Genomic DNA, 21,595 nt, shown 5'->3' on the forward strand with positions numbered 1-21,595 from the left:
GAGGCAGAGAAGCTGTGCGTGTGCTTACATCGGCGTGTGGTCCGGTCTGAAGCCCTCGGGGGGAGGGGGAGCCTCCACTCCCTCACTCTGGCCAGCCACTGCAACACCTGGAAACACAGGCAGCAAAACCCGACATGGGTCAGCCCATGTACGCCCACCCACACACACACACACACAGTGTGGGCGTGGTCAGGATACTCACTTGTGGGCTTGGCCTTTCTGTGAGCAGAGTGCAAGGCTTTGATCTGCTGGGAGGTAGTATTCAGCCACTGCACCAGACCTGGCTGTTCACCATTACTGTACCACACAGAGGATAAAGACATTAGAAACCAAGAAACCCAAAGGGCGTAAAACGCAGTATGACAGAAGAAGCCAAAACCTGCTCCTCCTGTCACCTAGGAATGTCAGCACTTACTGCACCATCAACAGCACCCCCCCCCCCCAACACACACACACACGGCCCAAATGTATGGGAAGGTCAGCGTGGAAAATGTAACGTAGCGCAACGTACAACAGTATAAAAACACTTTTGACCTCATTATCGGAGTGCGGTAGCAGAAGAGTGTACTAATTTCATGTATGACCCCATGGGGAAAACAGGGATAAAAGCAAGCGTGTGTGTGTGTGTGTGTGTGTGTGTGTGTGTGTGTGTGTGTGTGTGTGTGTGTGTGTGTACCTGCAGGAGGTTTTGGTGAGGGGCAGGAGAGGAATTACTGTGTTACTGAGACACTCGCAGAGTGGACATAAGAACTCTCCATTCTCCACGTCGTAACTAGTGTGCACCCGCAGCCTCTGCTGCCTGCGCTGCTCCTTGGCCTGGACTGCCTCAAAGTACCTGCAGGGGGCGACATGACAAGCATACACAACAGCTCGAACTGGCAGCATGCGTCAGCCGGTAGTTCTGAAACGACGGCTCAGGGTGTTCCTGTGCTCCTCACCTCTGCCAGCAGTGGGAGTGCATGATGTGCCCACAGCTGCCGGTATGTGTGCCGAAGCTCAGGTCAGGGTGCATAAAGATGGGGTCGTAGCTCTCTGTAACACAAACACACTACGTGGTCACGAGGAGGAGGCCCTTTGATTTAGCCACTGAGGCGTGCACGCTCCGGGCTCTCACCGGGGTCATGAGGGGGTCTCTTGCGGTTTTTGGACATGACGGTGGAGCGCTGGACAAAGGCCGCGAGCACCATGGCTCTGCCATCTGCCCTGATCTCCTGCTCTTCCTGACACAGGATGCACGTCACCACCTGCCTCCGCTCGCCTCGGCCGCCGCGCCACCGTCGAGGCCCCACGCACACCAGAACACTGTCCCACGAGCTAGGGCTGCAACACAGAGAGACACACAAGCACTTAATGCTGCTTTGAGGTCTAGGGAAATATGAGCGTGCGTGCGTGTGCGTACCTGTGCTCTAGTGATGCAGAGGTAGAGGCATCCAGCTCCTCTAAGCTTTGCTGGAACAGCTCCTTGTTCTCGTTGATAAAGTGTTTCTGCATCTCCGACATCTGAGCCATGATCTTCTCCCGCCGCAGTCTGGCCATCTCCGCCTTCCTCTTCCTCTCCGCTTTGTCTTTATCCCGCACCATCTGCAGACGTGCACAAAACACCCAGGTAAAACGACGCTGCTCCAACCCGTCAAGGATTACGGGGACGTAAGGGTGTAAAGAGCTGGCCACACTCAGACCTCTTCTTGCCAGCCTCCAGCTCGTTCAGGGGGAGGGGCAGCAGCTGTGCGCTCCCGCATGGTTTTAATGCTCACTACCGTCTGTGCAGGAAGAAAAACAAACGGCTCAGGAAAATGCCCACGGTACACACCGATCTACCAGTGCTGGAAACAGCGCATGCATAGACGCCGCAGACACCAGAATTAAAATTGTGCAAAAGCAAGGCTTGGCAGTGCTGCTATGTGGAATGCGTTTTTACTGCCTCCTGGTGGACAGCTTGGGTATCTGTATGGCTCCAGTAACGAAGCGCACAAAAGCGACAGAGACACAGGCAGGCTTACCTTCAGTATCCACCGGATCATGTCTTTATGCACTTCCAGGTGAGGAGCGTTCTGCAGGGTCTCCAACACAGCCAGGATGCTGGGACTGGTGCTGGGAGCCTCGCCGGGGCCTACCAGAGACACGTGGTGACTAACACCCTGCCCGAAGCCCTGCGCTCTGTGCGTGCGTGCGTGCTGGCATCCTACTCACGGGAGATTTTGAGGGTGAAGCTGAATGTGACCTCGTTGTCGTCAAGGGTGCTCTCCAACTGTTGCTGCTCCTCCAGCAGGGCCATGCCTATCAGGTGCAGCACCTGCAGCCACCCCCCCCACACACACACACACAGCCCAAATGTATGGGAAGGTCAGCGTGGCAAACGTAACATAGCGCAAGCCCAGGGCATGGATCAGGATAAGCTCCCCTGCTGAGTCTGCACCGCAGAGGGGTGGGGACAGTTTGTACAGGATCAGTGTCGAGGCGAAAAAGCACCTTCTTTCTGCTTGTGCCATACCGCAGTTTCTCCCAACAGTCGGTACAGAAACAGGCATTACTTTATGACAGGTGCCAAAAGGGTGACTCTCACCCTGTTCTGTTTCAGACACACTTTTTTCCCTTTTTCTTTAACACCCCGCTTTATGACACGTTTCCTTTACCGGCCTTGATCAGCTTTGATTTTGGCAAGTGGAGACTTTGAATCCACACAGTGACTCTCAGAAAGAAGCTTGCTGCTCACCGGATATTCAATCTCCCTGCCAGAACACCACTAGTAATTATAACACTCAAATATATTTTTTTTAAATATATAGTAGACATATAAAAATATATATGATGGAGAATATTTTATGGATCTAAAGAGGTGTTCACTGGAAATCTGGCAAAATAACTGAATTGTGGAATACAGGGAACTGACTGCTCAATGAGGGCATTCAGGCGCCTGTTATTTCAGAATAATGGACTTCAGCACTCTACAACGGACCATTTTTCTTATAGGAAGCTTGTAACAGGCTAATAAAATAAATACAAAACGATTGAGAGTCCTGTGAAGGCTCCTTTTATTGAGCAGCTGTGTAACGGTGGCGGCTAACGTGCACACGTACCCGCTGCAGCATGGACTCGGACCAGTGTCCTCCGCTGGGCTCCATGGCCCACTGCAGCACAGCTCCCAGCATGCCGAGCAGCACATCACACTGCAGGATGTTGACCAGGCTGGCGAACAGCGGGCAGAGTTGAGGCAGCGAGGGCGGCAGGAGGGCTGCGGCACAAAGCACCACAGGATGAACACAGCTCACCGACAACACGCTCGCAGCGTGGCCTTAGGGGATGGTTGCCAGACCAACCACTCACCAGAGTCCTCGCCGTTCTGCCTCTTAAGCTTCCGCTGGGCTTCTTCCGCCTGGGTCAAAAAAAAAAAAAAAAAAGCACAACTGTAACTGTGGGTGTCACTCTCGAGATGAACAGACCTGCTCTGTGAGGTGGAGATTTTTTTACAAGTCCTATTGCGGCTGGTCTCTGAAGGCCAGCAAGATAAGAGATCAGTGGACAACGAACGGATCAGCACACAGTGGAGAACGAGTGGACAGTCCATGCGGGACAAGTCAGTACTCAGTGAAGGACGAGCGGATGGTGCATGTGGGACGCATTAGTACACAGCGGCCAGAGCAGACAGGACGTGCAGGTACCTTGGACTGATCCGCTCGGGAGTAATGGTGGAAGTAGAGATTGAAGTGCTTGGCACATTCTGGCCGCAGTTCGTACAGCCCTCGGCCGGTCACTCCCGGCTTCCTGTAGGACACGGGCGACAGGAGCATTAAATCAGCAGCAGCAAAAAAAAAAAGTCAATTTACTTAGAACTTGGCATTAAAGCTACAAGGGGAATAAACAGACACTTACTTAAATGAAGCAACACTGTCAATGACTTTCTCCATCCCTGTCTCCTTGTTCTCCTGAGAAGGAAATACAGACTTGTGAAGCCTTTCCAACATTTCAGAGCCCTGTCATGGACCAAATGCAATTCTAGAAGGTGCCACAAAGGACCAGCTGGGGCAAACTTTCAGGACTCACGCTACTCACAGAATCCCTTTTAAATAGCGGCTTATAAATGTGCTACAACTGTATCAGAGATGATGGCTTGGGCTCGGAGGGCAAGTTACTGATATTCAGAGTGTAAGGACGAGTCTAGTGTGTAAAAAGCCATAGCTAAGAGCGTGAGTGCAGGCGAGTGGCCTCACGTTCTCGGGCAGAGCTTTGACCAGCTCACTGTGGGCCATGGGCCGAATGCACAGCTGATGAATGATCTCTCTCTTTAGCTCCTCGCAGCTTTCCACCTGTCCGATGCCGGCCACGAACCGCTCACCTAAAGCACAAGCGCACAACAACAACAAATCACACAAATTCTCCGGCAAAGCATTCCAACATCGGTGGGAAACGCAGGACCGAGCGATCCATTTCCAGGCCTTTGATCTGCTCCTCAACGGTGTGCACTCACCCACAACCATCATGATGAGGTGTAGCACCTCTTCGATCAACGTGCTGTTCTGCTGGACCACGTCCTGGCACACAGGAACACAGATTAGACAGGAAACACAGACGCTGACACGAGGATTCCACTCGTACAAATACTGCAGTGCAGACCTTGTTTGCACTCTCCCTGTTGTATCGCTTCCTGCAGTCTGCTGAGCTGAAGATGTGAAAGAGCTCAAAGCGACTCAGCATAATCATCAGGAAGTGGTTGGGATCCATCATGGAGGCTGCCACCTAGCCACAATAAACCACAGTACACAGGTTAAACGGTCACGGCGTCCTATTACGGCACCAGGCTGCAGCTAGCGCAACACCAGAAGCAATGTGTGCTGCCTTTTTTTCCTAGCCATTTTCCCCCCCAAACAAAGTTAATAAAATAGTAAATGGCTGGTTAATGACAGCACAAAATGGAACTAGAGAAAAAAAAAAACCCACGAGGCTGCTCTTTTTTCAATAGAAAGAAAATGATGAACAAAATGCCACGAAAGCCGCCAACCTGTAGCATCATGAGGTCCTTATCGAACATCTCCACTCTACACTTCACATTGTGGTAGTAGTAGATCTGTGCGGCCAAAAAAAAGGGGTGGGTGGTGGTTAAAAGTGCAGCACTCTCCAGTACAGGAATCATAAATACTACCAGACCACTAGGAACCTGGGGGGGGGGGGGGCACACGTGCTTACCTGATTGACTAAGGAGAAGCCGTTTCTCCTCCACATTCCAGCGTGCACCTGAGCGCAGAGAACCAGGCAGCGAAGTGGGTGCTCGATCAGCATAGGGGGGCTCAGTTCGCTCTGTGGAGGAGCACGCAGGGGGGCTGGTAACAGAGCCAGGAGTAGCTCGCACACGCATGCACATGCACAGAGCCAGAGCCATCGATTTTAAGACCTACCAGAGGTAGCTGTTCAGGGAACCTGTAAGCAACTTCTGTCTTGCTAAGGAGAACATGAAGCCCTTAAGAAGACAACAACAACAAAAAAAAAGTAAAAACTAATTCTAACAACATTTATCATATATAACAGTTAATAGAGTGTGTGCTGAGTATATCCCACCTGCCAGGAGTCTGGACACTGGTAGGTGGATGCTAACTTTCTCCTGGGAGATGCAGTAGCGGATGGTGTCCACTGAGTGACCACACATGCTCAAAGTGATTGGCTGCTCCCCATCGGCAAAGCCACTGTGGCAGTGAGTGAGCACCGTCAGGCACTTCTTATAGGCTTCAATCAGCACCCTGTCCTGCAGGCACGAGCAGTGCCATGCGCACGTGTGTACACACACACACACACACACACACACACACACACACACACACACACACAAAAACACACAAACACACACACACACAGTTAAACCACCAGCAAATCAATCCAAACAGTACACTGAACACTTTAAAAAGCAGAGTGATGGCTGGGAGTCAAGTAGCAAGCACACGCAGGCACACTTTCTGTTCCAAGTGTGTAATACCCAAAATGAATATTTGATAGAAACACAAGAGTCCAGGTAAAGACAACGCACACTCCAGCTACACTGTGCAATATAAATGGCAGATCAAAGTCATCCAGCATCCACCCAAGTGTGTGTATGTGAAATAAGTGCGTTAGCCCTCACATCACTAGCACACCACTCCTGAATCATTGAGATGATGTGCGTGAGCTTCATCTGCAGCGTGAAGGCGGCCTCCCATTCTGGCTCCATCTCAATGTGCTGACCCACCTGTCGCACTACCGGGTCCATACCCTACAGAGAACATACATGCGTGCGCACACACACACACACACACCCCAACAGGCCTGTTATACTGCCACATGGCCGAACACACAATCAACAAGCAAGTCCACTGTCAACATCGTTCAGACAAACGTAGTACCTGCATACACTTGAGCAGTTCCAAGAATGCCTCGAGTCCTTCCAGAAACTTTTCCCTGAGTCTGTTGGTCCACTCTGTTGGGCGGCTGATCAGGACATATCTACACAAAAGAACACTTGATGAGTGCATTGCTTTTGTACAGAAACAAATCACCCATAGATGAGCTTTTCCAGAGCACGGGCAAAAAAAAATATTCACAGGCACAAACACAATTCTAATTATATGGCCATGTTTGAGTCTCAGAAATGTCTGCCGTTTCTGACGTACTTGAGGTCTCCTATAAGGCTTTGGACCCGGCGAAACTTGAACGCCTGCTGTGCAGTGTAGCGCTCAAACTGGAAGCGACCCTGCAGGTCCCGGTGCCTCAGGTGATCCACAAAAGTGCGGATGATGGTGGTCATCAGATTTTCCTCTGTGATCAGCATTCGTGCCTGCAGTGAGGTACAGGGGCTCGTGGTACAACCATAGCGACTGATGAAGTCGTTCAGGCCAAAGGACCTGCCAAAGTCTCATACTTGGTCTTTATAGCTCTTTACCATTTAAGACCCAGGAATATATTTAAAAACATTAAATTGCTTTTATAAATACTTTATAAAGTGGTATATTAATCATACAGGGAAACATACATCTACAAAACTATTTAAGCATATTTTTCAAATAAATCAAAATTTCCAGCACCGGATAAACCTCATTTATGTGTGCTGACAGAATGGTAGGTTTTTATATTTTCTTTCAGGATGAAAGCAAAACTATAGGCTTAGATGCCAATATCAGAATAAAATTGTGAGTTTTGCTACAGTTGTGTCATGGTTCCATCATATCGTGTAAGGTGGTCAGGATAAGTCTTTTTCTTGACTTGACGTTCCAATAAAACCGTGTTCAATATTATGTTTTTAGTCTTGGCTCATGCAAATACAGACATGGACATTGCCAACAAACAATAGGTAAGCTCTCTCCAGTACCAAACAGGAGACAGGTGACAACTGGTGACTGTGATTAATTGACAATCTTGGAAAATAAGCTGTGGCATTGAGCCATATTGTATGGGAGAACAAGTCATTAGAATACTATTAATTACCGAGCTAGATGTCATAACTCACTTCCAATTCCTTTTGTAGGACAGATAAAGCTTGCTGTCCCTGTTCACTCAACCAGGGTCTTGTCCACATCCTGAGGGGTCCTGGCTTTTTCTTTTTTTTTTAAAGTAAGAACCACTGTAGCTGTGGCCAAATGCTGCTTCTGTTTCTGCACCACTGCCTCTTTCTGGTAAATTCCCAACAGGAGCATGATGGGAAATAATCTCAAAAAGAATCTAGTTGCAGTTTTGTAAATAGTGACCCTACAAGATCTCCAGTGTTTTCAAAATTATAGTCTATGACCAATAACGCACTGTATTTAGGTATGAGGGGTTGTGAAATTTTAGTCTTTTCAAAGAGTTCTAGCATATTCTTCTAGTGTAACCTAGAACCAACTACTAGACTTCCTAGTGTCAATGTAGCCTTCACTGGGAGAAGCTCACATAAGCTTTATACAACATTAGCTCCACCCAGTTTACATCAGAAGGGGACCTTAGATCAGAATCCATAGGACACACTTTGCATGTGTGCGTCCTGCAGAGCAAGATTAACTTTAATTAGGAATAAAACACAAATGTACGTTCACTGGACCTTTAAGGTCTATCAAATACATAGAAGCCTGGAAACTGCACCGAGGTCAATACACACCATGTACACTTCAAGTGCGCATGTTTAGCTCTGAGTTAATACAGGAACAAGCCACAATATGTAGTCACACAACCACAAAAGTGGCTAAAGCACTTAACCCGACAAGTTTCTTTGGGTCTTCCTCACTATAGGAGCCTCTCCCCACGCATACTCACCAGAGAAGGCACGGTGAACATTTGCACAGACAGGTCAGTGACGGAGAACTCCCTGTCGTGGTCGTCCTTCACGTAGTCACTCTGCAAGCGCTCGTAGTGCTGGGCGCGGCGGCAGGGTGGGGTGGGCAGATGGGAGGAGAGAGAGGCAGAAGAGAGAGGAGTGCGTGGGGGGGACGGTACTCACCATGGTGGGGACGGTGAAGAGTTGGACAGACAGAGAAGTCACTGACACTAAGCGCTCGTGATCGTCCTCCATAAAATCTGTCTGGAGGCGCTGGTAATTCTAAACGACAAGGGAAAGGGGGGGGATGTGGGGCACATTCATCTTCCGGGTCAGAGGTCAGGGGACAGCTCACCCTTTCCTTAGACCCTATGCTTGCACCGGTGGTACACACTACGGTGCATAAGGTGGGGCGAGAGCTTCCAGTACGACAGCATTACCGAATGATCCAGAATGACTACAGCTATTTGTGGTCAGTTCAGAATGTAGTCACTACAGGGCGCGTCTGACTGCCCCGGCGCACCAACAGCTTCCCAAGAGCCTCAGCTCGTCAGCCAGAGTTGAGGGCGTGAGGCGCTAGACTGCAGCTCTCGTATGTGCAGAGCTCGTGATCCAAACCCACAGAAAGAAAAGGCCAGTGTCCATTTTCTTCCATGTCAGAGTGGGTGCGCACGCAAGACTTTCAAGAACAGATGTGGAAATTGGAAACCCCCACTTTTATTTACTTCAATGGAGGTAAGCTGAGCAGAGCCTGAATTAAAGCATAATGGGCAAGGGGCGCTTTATCTCTTGCTGGACGGGTTTAGGCAGTGTTAGGTAACGCTGGACTGGGGAGGTTACTCAGTGACTGAGTCCTTATGTTGGCAGCATTGCACCTCATGCAATTTACATGGAGTGTAAAATCCACAACCGTTACAAAACTTGTCCAGTGTTAGACTTGGTCTGGACATGAGTCAAGACTTGGGTCTGGCTCAGACACACAATTCCAACACAAGCAGTATGGCAGCAACAATCAAAACAAATGTGAACACGAGACTGTTTTCACAAATGAGGAAAAAAAAGAAATACACTGGATACACTGTCACACGCACTGGCAAGATGTGACCCGGCTTCAAGACTTACCTTTGCAAACTGAATAGCAAACAGTTTCTTATACTTCAGATCCATGAGCAGACTGCTCATATACAGCTGGTGGTAAACATTCCTTGCACCTAAGCAAAAAATGACTCATTACAAAGCATAATAATAACCACTTGCACCTCTATATGCAATGAACAACCACATTACTGAATGTGTTCTAAACCACACACACACACACACACACACACACACACACACACACACACACACACACACACACACACACACACACACACACACACACACACACACACACACACACACACACACACACACACACACACACACACACACACACACACAACCTTTCCACATTTTGGAGTCGCACAGCATCAGTGTGTCCACGAGGGAGTTGTCTCCTTCAGGGCCTCTCTGTAGGCCCACCTGACACAGGATTCTCCTCAGGGCATCTGGAGGAAACAGATACAGGAAACAAACACCAACTCTGATCACACAGATATGCCGGTTAAGGGAAAACATTTGAAGAGTGTGATCTCAACTTGGCTAAAACTGTGGTGTGTTGTGGGGGTGGGGGCTGAACGGAGCGCAGTAATAAAGGCCTATCGGGAGTGAGAGGGAGCTACTGGGAGACCTGAGTATCTGATGACGTGGCTGAACCAGGTGAGGGCCTTCAGAGCGAAGCACTGGTGGGCCACCACTGAGGAGTGCATGACCTGAACCCGCAGGGGCTTAGACTGACGACTCGTGTTCCGCTGCACGCACATGCACACACAAAGACAGAGAGAGACGCACACCCACCCACCCACAGACACAGACCAGTTACTTTTCATACAGATGTATGCAGGAACATATACCACTGCTTCATTATGCACATAGACATACTGGAGGGAGTCTCCAAAGTGGATTATAGACACCACAAAAAAATTAATAATGCCTTACCACAATAACAGACTTGGCCTGTTCACAGAACTGAAAATCGCCATAGCGCACAGACTTCCTACCCTGAAAACCACACACGTAAACAAACCAGGTGAGGTTTCATAGTCTAAAAAAGGGTCAAGACCTACAACTGAAAGGGAAAAAATGGCCCACACATTGCTGAAGAACTCAGTGTATTTGTATTGGTACATTAGAGATTGCACTGGGAGGCTGCCAGTGGTGTACCCCCTACCACCAGTTTTGTACTGTTGAAGGGAGAAATAATTAAATAACCCTCTCATAACTCCACTGGCAGCTCTATACAATGCACATGTACACATACACAACTAGCCGTGAGACATGAGAAATGCTGCAGTTCTCATGCAGTGAAACCTGAAGATTTTTAGTCTCACTTGGCCAAACCCACTCTGTAGACGACTGAAGTGGTATGCTTGTGAAACCCACCAAGTTAAGTCATAATGGGGAAAAAATTAAATAGAAATTTGAGCATCAAACTAGCCAAGCTCTGCTATTTTCACCTAATCTAAATGTAACAAGGTTAGCACTTTAGCTAACAAGATCGATGCAAAAATACCCTGATTATTGCTTCCTGTAAACATCTGAAAGTTCAAGTAGGTTTATAGGTAACATGAGCATGTATGGCACCCACTAGTTTCCACGGGAAGCACTCAGGTTCCCTTATATGGCCATTTCATGAGAGGAAAATATGCCTGAACTTTGAACTACGGCGTGGAGCTGTGTGAAAGGGGAGATTACATCTCTGTCCACTGTGGTAGCGAAGCTGACTGCCTCTTTCTGCGTGCAGTTGACCGCTTTCTGTAGCGTGTAGATGACCTGCTCGTAGGTGTGCACCTCATCATTAAAGAGCATGCAGTAATAGGTGTCCCCACGCTCCCTAAAACGGAGAACACAATCAGCAGGACGGCCCGCAGGGAGCACAAACACAATGACAGCAGCCCACCCCCACCCCCCACCTGAAAAGAAGTAGGATGACTGTCCCACGGACACAATAGTAGTGGCAAGAGCCAGAGTATTTGTTCACATTCTCATAGTGTGCAGTGCGGGCACATACGGTGGCTCAAGGCCATGAGGAAGCTCGTCCTCCTTGTCCCAGGTGAGCATGTCCACAGCATATTTCAGCATGATAGAAAAGATGTTGTACGTGCGAGCAATCATGTCTGCAGAGAGGTTGGCAAGTGGATCCTGCAAGGCAAACGTTACAGAATATCACCAGGAAAAAGGGTCAGTCACACTCGACTAAGCAGAGCTCAGACATGCCAAAACCGAGAAAGATGGTATAAAAGTCATGCTCCCTACTCTGGAAAAGCCATCAGAGCTTGAGAATAGCAAAGGTTCATAGGTTTCACTAAGGACATCATCGTCTTAATGTCTGTGATGCTGAAGTACTTGCTGGCTTGGGCTATACCAGTACTATGTTTATGAAAGTCAAGCATTTCTATTAAGAGCTCATAAGTCACTTAGCATTCAAGAGAGCCCCAGGATTTAAGGGGTATACCCATAACTGAGACTTTATATGACCAAAGGCTGCAGAGAGGAAGCCATAAGGGAAGGTGGTGACTGACCTCCTGGGAGGAGTCACAGATGTTGGGCTCATGTTTCTGACAGTAAGGGCCCTTTTTCCAGGCCTCTGTGTCACCACAGTCACAGAAGCCCCCTCCTCCAGAGGTAGTCATCTAAGAGAGAGAGAGAGCGAGAGAGAGAGAGAGAGAGAGAGAGAGAGAGAAACCACAGTTGTTAAAGACAGTTAACTAGATACTATCATTTACATGCAGACTATAGATGTCAGCAACAAATGTCCCATCAGGGTCAAATAGCAAATGAAAAGATCATTAGGACAAAGAAAGCACCTTATTTCTCTATATTTTAATGAATGCCACACCAGAGGTATTTTGTCAAAGGGTTGACAAATACCTGAATGCATCTTTTTTTCTTTAAGTTTGGCAAGTCTATTTGCAAATCTATTTGCAAGTATACAACATAAATCACTACTACTTAGATATCACCTAACATAAAACATGTAAAACAAATAGTAGAAAATAAATTGCCGATTTGCACAAGCATTAAGGCATCTGCATCGTGAACTGTGAATATTGATATTTATAATATTGGATATTAAATAATATTATAATTAATATTATATATTAAACAATATTAAATATAAAAAAAGACTAAAGTACATTTCTGCAAAACAGTCCACTGTTATATTATGTAACTATTTGCTATATACAATAAACAAAATACAAAACAATAATTAGTCAGGCTTAAACATGAGAGCAAACAGCATATTTAAAATTCTAAATATCCCATGCCATAAATTAGCACCAAATTGGAATAAATAACAATGAAAACTTTTCCTCTAGAAGGAAATTCTAAAAATGGCACAATACTGACCGTCACAGATTTTTAGCCAGGAAAATCAGTTTACCCATTTCATCCGGCTCTGGTGTTGCCTGTCGGTATGTGATTATTTTGCCACATGTGGTCAATACTCTTTCAGATGGAGCACTTGTTCCTGGAATGCACAGGTACCTCCCAGCTAGGTGACTAAGCAAGTATACCTCTCAGCCAGGTGACTAACCTGTGGAAAACTTCCTTGCACAAGTTTCCTACTCTTTGCCTTTGCTATTGAGATGTATGCTTTGATTTCTCTCTCTACCATCTCTTCCAAAGATGGGGCAGCAGATGATGTGGCTGTTGGCATAGCTGATGTTTTCAAAAAAGCTGGCCGGTGGTTTTTTTTGGCCCTTTTTTGGGGGGCTGGTGCTCCTTTGGTCTCCGAGCTGTTTGATATGCAGGTTCTGGTATTTGAATGTGGTGGTGGTTGTACTGGCAGCAGGGTTTCCACCTCAGCAACACCTCTAGCTTGCATCTTCTCTTTTTTGTCACTGTTAGTGTACTGAAATGTGAACCTTGGATCAACAAGCAGAGCCATATCTAGCATGGTTGCCTGTGGTGGGCTCTTTGTATTCTTCACCGAGGTAGTCAAGAATAGTTGTCTTCATTGTTTACATAAGGTTGGTAACATCAGCATCCATGAACTTCAAATGGTGAAGGACTGGCTTATGGGAGGACAAGTTTATGTATTCAACCTTCTGTGCAGCTGGGAGTCCACGGGCTGTGCACACGTCTCATCTCACTAGAGCTTAAACATTTTGAGGAGAGAGACAGGCCAGAGAACAGAGCACCATTTGTTTCATCATCAAACATCATATGATCTCAATCATATTATGGTCTTTTTATCTGCATTCATATTGCTGAATTTAACGTTAATTTATTGTTTATAGAACTAACCACCAATGGCCAGATTAAGTCTGTGGCCAAAGAATTGCAGGCAAGTTCAGTTGTTCAGTTGCAAGGAAACTTTTTTTGACATTTAAAAATTGCAGTTGCAGCTCTCTCTCCTAGGTCATGTTTGCTCCTCTGTTTGTGGTCATCCTTTCTTCTTGTAGACCCCAATCCCTCGTCATGGCCAACCAGCTCCCCAGTATGGTCCTCAGGTAAATAATGTTTTTGCAACACGAGCAGTTTCCATTCATGAATGAAATGAACAGTGAGACTCAAATAGGGTTCTGATGTGGGCTTTTCCACAAGCCATCGATCAATAGATCGATAGATAGATAGATCGATCGATAAAAATACATCAACATTTTATCCAGTACCTTTTCTTCTGCCTTTGGCATACAAATGCGGTATAGTGATGATTGAAAAATATTTGTGCCCAAGTCTCTCATACATTACATCAACAGAGTGCATCAGTGTGTTTTCTAAAACCTTGGACTTCAATAGTTTTAATCAGGTTTTGCAAGATAAAAAGTCACTGCTTGTGTGTCGCCGTTCCAGCGCTTGCTTGTGTGGTCATACGGTGTGCGTTTTCCAAATGCTTTAGTCTTGTTACCTCTGACCGTGTGGGTGTGGCTGTTGTTGAAGATCACGGAGGTGATTCAGGCACCATAACTTTTCATATGCTCTTTGGCATGCTTTCACTTAAGGTGGCTAAAAAGGTTATGTTGAAACCCATTGTTCAAATAATCTCTTTGAAAAGTTTGCAAATTACAGAGGCCTGTTGCACGCCGGTTATGTCAATCCAAATCATTTCCACAATATTGAAGTGGAACCTTACTCCTCTCGCTCATCTATACCGTGCTTGGTTAGCTCACACCAAAGTCTGAGCCTGGAGGAGGGAGGTGGGGAAGGGGAGGTGCCTGGGGGAGGCATCTTAAAGGCACAACAAACAGTGGGCAATGCTAGTACGAGGACATTGGTAAGTCAAGTTAGGCAGTAAATTTGAAATCTTTTTGAGGGGGAAAAAAATATTTTAAAAAACTCCCACAGATTAATAAAAAACAGTAACAATATTGTTATATTGCCCACCCCTACATATAAAATTTGCATGCATGAAAACACACAAAAAAAATGTAACTGGTGATTAAATTATAAACTGACAATGACTATAACTGACAATAGAGAAGAACACAGCATTCACAACAAACAAGTTTCGTCTCTAATTCTGGCTCTATAATTTTCCTCAAAATATTTAGCCTTGATCTTGGACCTCAGCATCTACAAATTAAGATTCTCAGTCATCTATGAAAACTCAGGCAGTCACCCAGGGCTTAATACTTTGAACTGAAGCCCCGGAAGGAGGGCCAGACTGCAATGTTCTGCATCCCTCCAAAATCACATGGCACCAGGGTAGCCAAGTCCACTTTTCCAAACATGATTAACTGGATCTCCCTGCTTCAGGGCAACTGGGAGTCCATACCCTGCGCGCGCACGTGTGCATGCATGCATGCACACACGCGCGCACGCATGCAAGCATGCGCACACACACGTGCATGCATGCGCGCGCACACACACGTGCATGCATGCGTGCGCGCACACACGTGCATGCATGCGCGCGCGCACACGCACGCACGCACACACACACACACACACACACACACACACACACACAATGGACTTAAACATGTTGGGGGCAGAGAGACAGGCCAGAAAACAGGCCTTTGTGTCATAAATTCAGTCTTACCCTGTAGCGGTGCTCTTTGTGCACACTGCCTAAAAAGCACTGCATGCACAGTACACAGGTTGGGTCTGCTGCACATTCCCTAAGGAAAAGAAATGGAACCAGTTACATCACTGCACAAAAAATGATGTCACAGATCTATACGAGTACACATACACACACTTTTCTATTTTCAGAAATAACTAAAGACACAGTAGGTAGTAGATCCGAAACCTGAATAACCACAGTCAAATAAAAAAAAAAAAAGATTCCTTATGCATTTGAGTTTTGCTATTCCCATAGTAATAGCAAATACACAAATTTCAAATAAGCTGTATAGGCGAAATGAACGCTGAATCCAACTTACCCCAAGTATTCTCAGGGTCAACAGAGTGAACTATGAGAGCAGACACTGCACACACTCTGGCCTACTGCTAACCAGGGGGGGTCTTTCATGAAGCAAGCCTGGTTAATTTAAATGTTTCAAATCAGTCTGCACAGTTTAATCTGAAATCGCCAGTGATTGCATGCCCATTCTTGATCTTCATTTATAAAAGTCTTGAATTAGTGGGAACCAGTTCCACTAGGATTTTGTTAGTGGAACACAATGAGCCTGAAGTGAACTGTTTGGCTAATAGGGATGTGCATTAGAGTCATTTTTATTGCTTGAGTACCAGATAGGGCAAAAAGACTTAAGGGATGTACTTGAGTAGGGATGGGTAGCATAGTTAAAAAGCACAGATATAAAACGCATCATCGGTACCGTTTACTGAATTTTCATTTATTCAATTCTTCTATATACTGAAACAGTGAACCTCAACGTAAACCTAAAACTAGCTTGAACTGTTGAGCTGCTGAACTTTATCAGGTAAGCCAACTTAAAATTCAGGAAAAAAAAAAAAAGAGCAAGCATGTTTATACGTTCTCATTCAGAAAGATAAATCTACATGCACTGGTGACAAGTGAGTGCGCATTTTACAGTTAACCCAGGGGCTGAGAAAATTTGCTCAGCCTCAACACAAGCACACTTAACTTTTTGTATCAATTTCCATTGTCCCTGGGCACTTAGAGTGTAGCTGGCCTGGAAACATACTACTTGGCACCCACACCCAAATTTCTTACCCTACCAATTTCTTACCCTACCCTACCTGCGACAATTTAACTGCATGGTGATTTGCTCACTGAAACACATCACATGCCATATGCAATGCACTGTATTCAGTGGCATGCTTGTTTTGCTCGCATTGAAAATAATTCATATTTTGATGTCTAAATATTTAAACATATCTTTAATTACACCGTTGATTACTCAGGTACACTTTTGTATGCGAATGCACTTCCAGGTACTCGTTCTCCTTCCTATCGGCTAATTTAAGTGGGACAATTTCAAATGAACATGGTTTATATAAACTTGCTTCATGGATTAGCCCCCTGGACTTAACCTAGCAGCAACCTGATCCAATTCAGAGAGGCCCGATTTAGTTCGGCAGCCTTGGTGCCCAACGTTGAGACGGCCATGTTCCCCAATACCCTGAGGTTACCCACTGAAAACAAGCCAAGCAGTGCCAGCCGTGCCCTTGCACAATGAGTCATACGATTGCCAGTGATTGAGGCAGTGCGGAGGCAGTGTCCCTCTCCTACCTGCAGGAGTACGTGGGTTCCCCCACTTTAAAGACGTGGCCACAGAGCTGAGAAGGCTGGTTGTTTTTCTCCAGCTTGGCCAGGCCCACCAAGGGATCCTCACCGCACAGGTACCACTCCAAAGGTGCCTGCAGCAGCAGCTGGGCGAGCAGGTCCTCGCTCGTGGGGTTCAGGTTGGGTCCGAGGCAGTAGATCTTAGGCACATAGCCAGCCAGGTGCTGGTAGACCTCTTTGGGCAGGTCGGTTGCCTGCAGCCATTTCTGTGGGAGAAAGGAAAGTGGGGAGGAAAAGCTTGTCATAGCTGTATTTCAGAACTGCAAGAGATGCTCAAGAATTAGACCTTTGTCTGTACTTATTGTGGGATCAGAAGCTAAATTACTGGGTTTTGCCATTATTCATAGATCTGACAAAGTACAAAGTTGTCAGATACATTTTGATAAGACTAGCAAAATTTGCATGACAAATGAACAATTGTAGAACAACAGCTTCTTTAGACTGTAATTCCATAATTTAAAACCATAGATCTAATAGTTCAAGCAGTTTTAAAGTGTCTTTTGGAAAAACTCCAAAAGACAAACCCACAGTTTAATGCTCAAAAAGCAGCAATGTCACTGTAACAGGATGAGCAGAGATACCAATTTATAAGCATATAATTTATCATCAGCTCTGAATACTGTTTTATAAAAATATAGATTATGACCAATTATAGAAACCATGCAAACAATAACCAGCGGTATTAAACCTGCAAAAAGAAAAACTCAAAATAAGATCTTCATAGAATATTTTTACATGTTCTTCAGTTTTTCCTTGCTCCTAACTAAATTGATTATTAATAATAATAATAAGAAGAAGAAGAAGAAGAAGAAGAAGAAGAAGAAGAAGAATTTGCACAGTGCAATTTTGTGGCTTTGCTGGGACAGTAAAGCCACACTTTACTAATTTTGTAGGGCATGTGCACTTATTTCTTTTTGTTAATTTGGTGCTCAAAGGGTGTAGTCTGCAGGATCATCCAGTGCAGCTTTAGTTTTGAACTCTGTCTTAAAACCACACCTGTGCTACTTCCACGTCGGTGGGACTTTCCTCACTTCAGGCAAGCACATAAAGATGTGTCCAATTTCTCATGAGAATGTGACCACACCCAGTAAAAAAAGATCTCTCAATTATTAACTAAATACAACAAATGTAATTTTTTTCCAGAAGGGAAAAGAATTCTGACAATTAAATGACAGGTGGCATGTCACTATGCACAGAATATTATATCATTTGAATAATTATGTAATTTTTCTTGTACCTGTGAAATAATAATAATAATAAATTACTACTGGTAGTAATCTGATTGGCTATTGGCTGCATGCCTAATCACTCCTGTTGATCATGTATTCAATCTAGTGCAATCTCTTTTTGTAATTGCGCTGGTCATGAAAATAGCAAACAGCAGTACTTCCACGCCAACATGTGCCTGCACCACAGACCAATGCATAAGGCTATTTCTGTGCTTGCACTGTGCCCACAAAAATATTGTGGTCCATAAGAAACAGTGTATCCTGAAGATGTCTTCATAATATACTCATTGTCCATGACTACTTTGAAACATCTTGTGATTCACGACTCCACTCTGTAAAGGGCAATGCCAAAATCTCTGCTCAAGTTATTTTATATGGAAGAACTCAGCAGTTTGCTCAGTGCAAGATGTAATTTATGACAACCAGGTCATGTTTCACAAGTGACATACATTCCAAGACTGGCAGGCTTTCTGCTTGACTTGCTCACTGCATTGAGTCTGTCCTTGGTGAGAAAAGCTCAGCTGGGAGAAAACACCAAACCACAGCACAATGGGCTGTGAGTAAATTAATCTGACAAAATATATTAGAACACCAAATTCAATTCCAAAGGAACGTAAACAAAGCCTAACCAGATAAACTGACATCAAATACCATGATTTTTCTTGAAATCACAGCCACATGTTCCACTCAGTTTTGATGGCAGATGCTGCAAAAACACCTAAAAATGATCAGAGTACATGACACCTCCACTTGGTGAATGTTGCTGTTTGTAAGTCAATGTTTGGGACAACCAGTATACTTCTAAATTGACCGATTCTATTGCAGCCACTGCTGCAGCCATTGGCTGAAATAATTGACATAATAAACATGAAAAATGTATTGATGAGAATAAAGGAAGCATCGCTTATGAAAGACACAGTGCCCTTTTAGCCAAATTATTGTTTTGAGGACAGTGCGGCTTGAATGATTAATAGGTGTCATTCTGGAAATGCCTACCACAATGTAACATAATCCACTGGGCCAACCCCAAAGTCCAATCTTGTGGTTTTGTTTACCTATGTCATAATAAAGTCCAGTACATCATTCAGCAAGTACAATGTTGAGAAGACATGTTTTAGAAATAACATTATAGACTACTTATTACTAAATAATAAGTCTAAATAAACAAAATAGAGACATGGAAGGGTTATAGATTATTCAATTCACTACAAATATTGGCCTTATAAATAGATTACTAAATTTCTTGAATTATTTACACCAGCCCCAAAACTTGTTTGAAAAATTGAGTACTGGCACAGTCCTCCTTGATCTACTCTCTTATTTTCTGAACAATAGAAAGGCACACAGCCTGATACATCTGTAGAATACATTAAATATTAAAGAAAAACTAACCCCAATACAATAAATTAACCACTAAGGTACATGCAGGAAGGAAGTGTGCAACCTGGTGTGCGTTTGAGCAACAGGAGCTCTGCAGAGCAGTGGATCAGTTTTGAGCAACAGGATCTCTCCAGAGCAGTGGATCGGTTTCCTACCCTTAAAAATTGCTACCTGTGTGAAGGTACATAAAATGTGAACAAAAACTACAAAGGAAAAGCTTGCACCCTTACAAAGTGGCTTGTGCGTTTATTGCTTTGTAGCATTTTCCTGACAAGCTCTGCCAGTGTCAAATGTATACATTTTATGATTACATAATTAATTATTTACTAAATATTAAACCACCATTTAAAAAAGCACCTCATTATGTGCACAATATTTTACCCTCAGATGCTACACCAGCATGCTTGACAACCTTAAGTAAAATTACAACATCCTTAGCAGCATACATAGAACACAAACGCAAACATAGCCAATAAAAATGGACATTGTGTTCGGAAAACAATATTATAAAGAGCGGTAGGCTCAAACTCAGATGAACTGAATCGAATTTTGACCACATAAGGCTTGATTGTCTTGTTTATATTTATTTATTTTTCGATTATACTTTATGACTTGTAAACCACTAATAAAACTTCAACAAAACCTCCATGTTCGCCTTCAGGTGCAGACAACTTAATAATAGGAGCTTCGGGTAGTGTTTTTGAGCTCCAGAATACAGTGATGGAATGGATTGACAAAATTAAGTAGACAATTTGTGCTAATGCATAAATAAACAGCGTTTAAAAATCCATATTTACTTTGTATTAACCCGAATATCGATCTGTATTCTGGGCTGCTATAAATTAGCTTTTGCTTGTTTTCCAGATAGTGCTAAACCCCTGCTAGCTAGCTAGGTCGGTAAAATTCCTACAGTGTCTAATCAGCTAACGCTAACGATCCTAAGTAACTTATCCATCAGCTTTACAGCCCGTAAAGGTGTTTTTTAATGACAGAAGCAATGTCGACTTGTGGTTGTAGCCACAGGACTGAGCTCCTGAGGAGACCCTAAGCCTGAAATACAGATAAACGTTGGGCTAGATAAAAATAGGTTATAACCTAACACCAGGTTACCAAATTAGTAATAATCACCAGCTTCAGGATTTAGGTTAAGCACTATACCCCTAGATGCAGATCTAGCTAGCTATAGCTAAGCTAAACGAGGAACAAAGCGAACAATGTTGTTTATCAATCGCCCCAGTTCCTTCTGCTGACAAAAACCATCTACATGGTTAGCTAGCTAGCCAACAACTGAAAGCTAGCTATGTTAAGACAGTTTTAAGCACTTAGCTAGTTAGCGTAGCTAAGAAAACTAACAGTTCAATGCTTCTTGCACTAAAAGCAAACGGCTGAGTATAAGTATATGCAAGTCTAACTAAAGGTTATACAAATTGCTTGGTATTCTGTTAGTTAGGCACTGTTGTTGTCCATCTCAAAAACTAGCTGTGCTAACTCGCTAGCTACCTAGCTAGGCTATACATATAGCTAGCCAGCTAGCCGGCCAGTCAAAAGAACCTAAGTAATCTAGCTAGCTAGTTAGCCATGTTAGCTATGTTGTAGTAGCATCTTAGCCGTAGCTAGGGGGCAGCTATGGCTACCCGAGCTACTGAGGAAAACAACTCGAGCAAAAGAAAAACCGAATAATCACCACGGAATGAACACCAATTTCCTTCTTAAATAAACCTCGCGTGAATTAATCAATTTAGGATGCATTCTACAAAACTGTCGCCTACCGCAACGGTGTCCTTGGCAGAAAAATTTAGGAATTCGCTACACAGAGCGGACGGTACTTCACGATCAGTTTCAGCCGCCGCCATGTTTACTTCACTGGTACGCGTAAGCGGAGGAAACGGAAAATCAGCCGTTCATACAACTTCCGAAAAAAAATGGAGTCTAAACTTTTCCAGCTGATTAGAAAGAAAAAAAAAAAACAGCTCTTGCCTTGAA

At 44.7% G+C, this 21,595-nt stretch overlaps 1 protein-coding gene across 2 annotated transcripts in view; it reads right to left on the reverse strand.

The window, feature by feature from the left end:
* Positions 1-21,465, reverse strand: part of ubr2 (ubiquitin protein ligase E3 component n-recognin 2) — a 26,460-nt gene extending 4,995 nt beyond the window's left edge. The window contains exons 1-34 of one of the 2 annotated variants that reach the window (XM_027002511.2): positions 21,382-21,465; positions 16,950-17,209; positions 15,333-15,411; positions 11,869-11,979; positions 11,358-11,488; positions 11,042-11,180; positions 10,286-10,348; positions 9,978-10,098; positions 9,691-9,795; positions 9,368-9,456; positions 8,429-8,527; positions 6,633-6,796; positions 6,366-6,465; positions 6,107-6,235; positions 5,551-5,734; positions 5,391-5,452; positions 5,182-5,292; positions 4,997-5,062; positions 4,612-4,734; positions 4,466-4,529; positions 4,209-4,333; positions 3,871-3,923; positions 3,660-3,762; positions 3,325-3,373; positions 3,078-3,232; positions 2,191-2,293; positions 2,001-2,110; positions 1,680-1,760; positions 1,400-1,581; positions 1,115-1,320; positions 939-1,032; positions 677-835; positions 203-297; positions 29-107 (exon numbers count right to left, since the gene is read on the reverse strand). In XM_027002511.2, coding sequence (XP_026858312.2) covers positions 29-107; positions 203-297; positions 677-835; positions 939-1,032; positions 1,115-1,320; positions 1,400-1,581; positions 1,680-1,760; positions 2,001-2,110; positions 2,191-2,293; positions 3,078-3,232; positions 3,325-3,373; positions 3,660-3,762; positions 3,871-3,923; positions 4,209-4,333; positions 4,466-4,529; positions 4,612-4,734; positions 4,997-5,062; positions 5,182-5,292; positions 5,391-5,452; positions 5,551-5,734; positions 6,107-6,235; positions 6,366-6,465; positions 6,633-6,796; positions 8,429-8,527; positions 9,368-9,456; positions 9,691-9,795; positions 9,978-10,098; positions 10,286-10,348; positions 11,042-11,180; positions 11,358-11,488; positions 11,869-11,979; positions 15,333-15,411; positions 16,950-17,209; positions 21,382-21,465 — 3,878 coding nt within the window. Of the gene's footprint in view, positions 1-28; positions 108-202; positions 298-676; positions 836-938; positions 1,033-1,114; positions 1,321-1,399; positions 1,582-1,679; positions 1,761-2,000; positions 2,111-2,190; positions 2,294-3,077; positions 3,233-3,324; positions 3,374-3,659; positions 3,763-3,870; positions 3,924-4,208; positions 4,334-4,465; positions 4,530-4,611; positions 4,735-4,996; positions 5,063-5,181; positions 5,293-5,390; positions 5,453-5,550; positions 5,735-6,106; positions 6,236-6,365; positions 6,466-6,632; positions 6,797-8,244; positions 8,344-8,428; positions 8,528-9,367; positions 9,457-9,690; positions 9,796-9,977; positions 10,099-10,285; positions 10,349-11,041; positions 11,181-11,357; positions 11,489-11,868; positions 11,980-15,332; positions 15,412-16,949; positions 17,210-21,381 lie in introns of both variants that reach the window. The other variant, XM_027002510.2, reaches the window with a different exon arrangement.
* Between the last annotated feature and the right edge of the window lie 130 nt (positions 21,466-21,595).

Source organism: Electrophorus electricus, chromosome 11 (assembly GCF_013358815.1).
Source record: "Electrophorus electricus isolate fEleEle1 chromosome 11, fEleEle1.pri, whole genome shotgun sequence".
Classification (NCBI taxonomy): Eukaryota; Metazoa; Chordata; class Actinopteri; order Gymnotiformes; family Gymnotidae; genus Electrophorus; species Electrophorus electricus.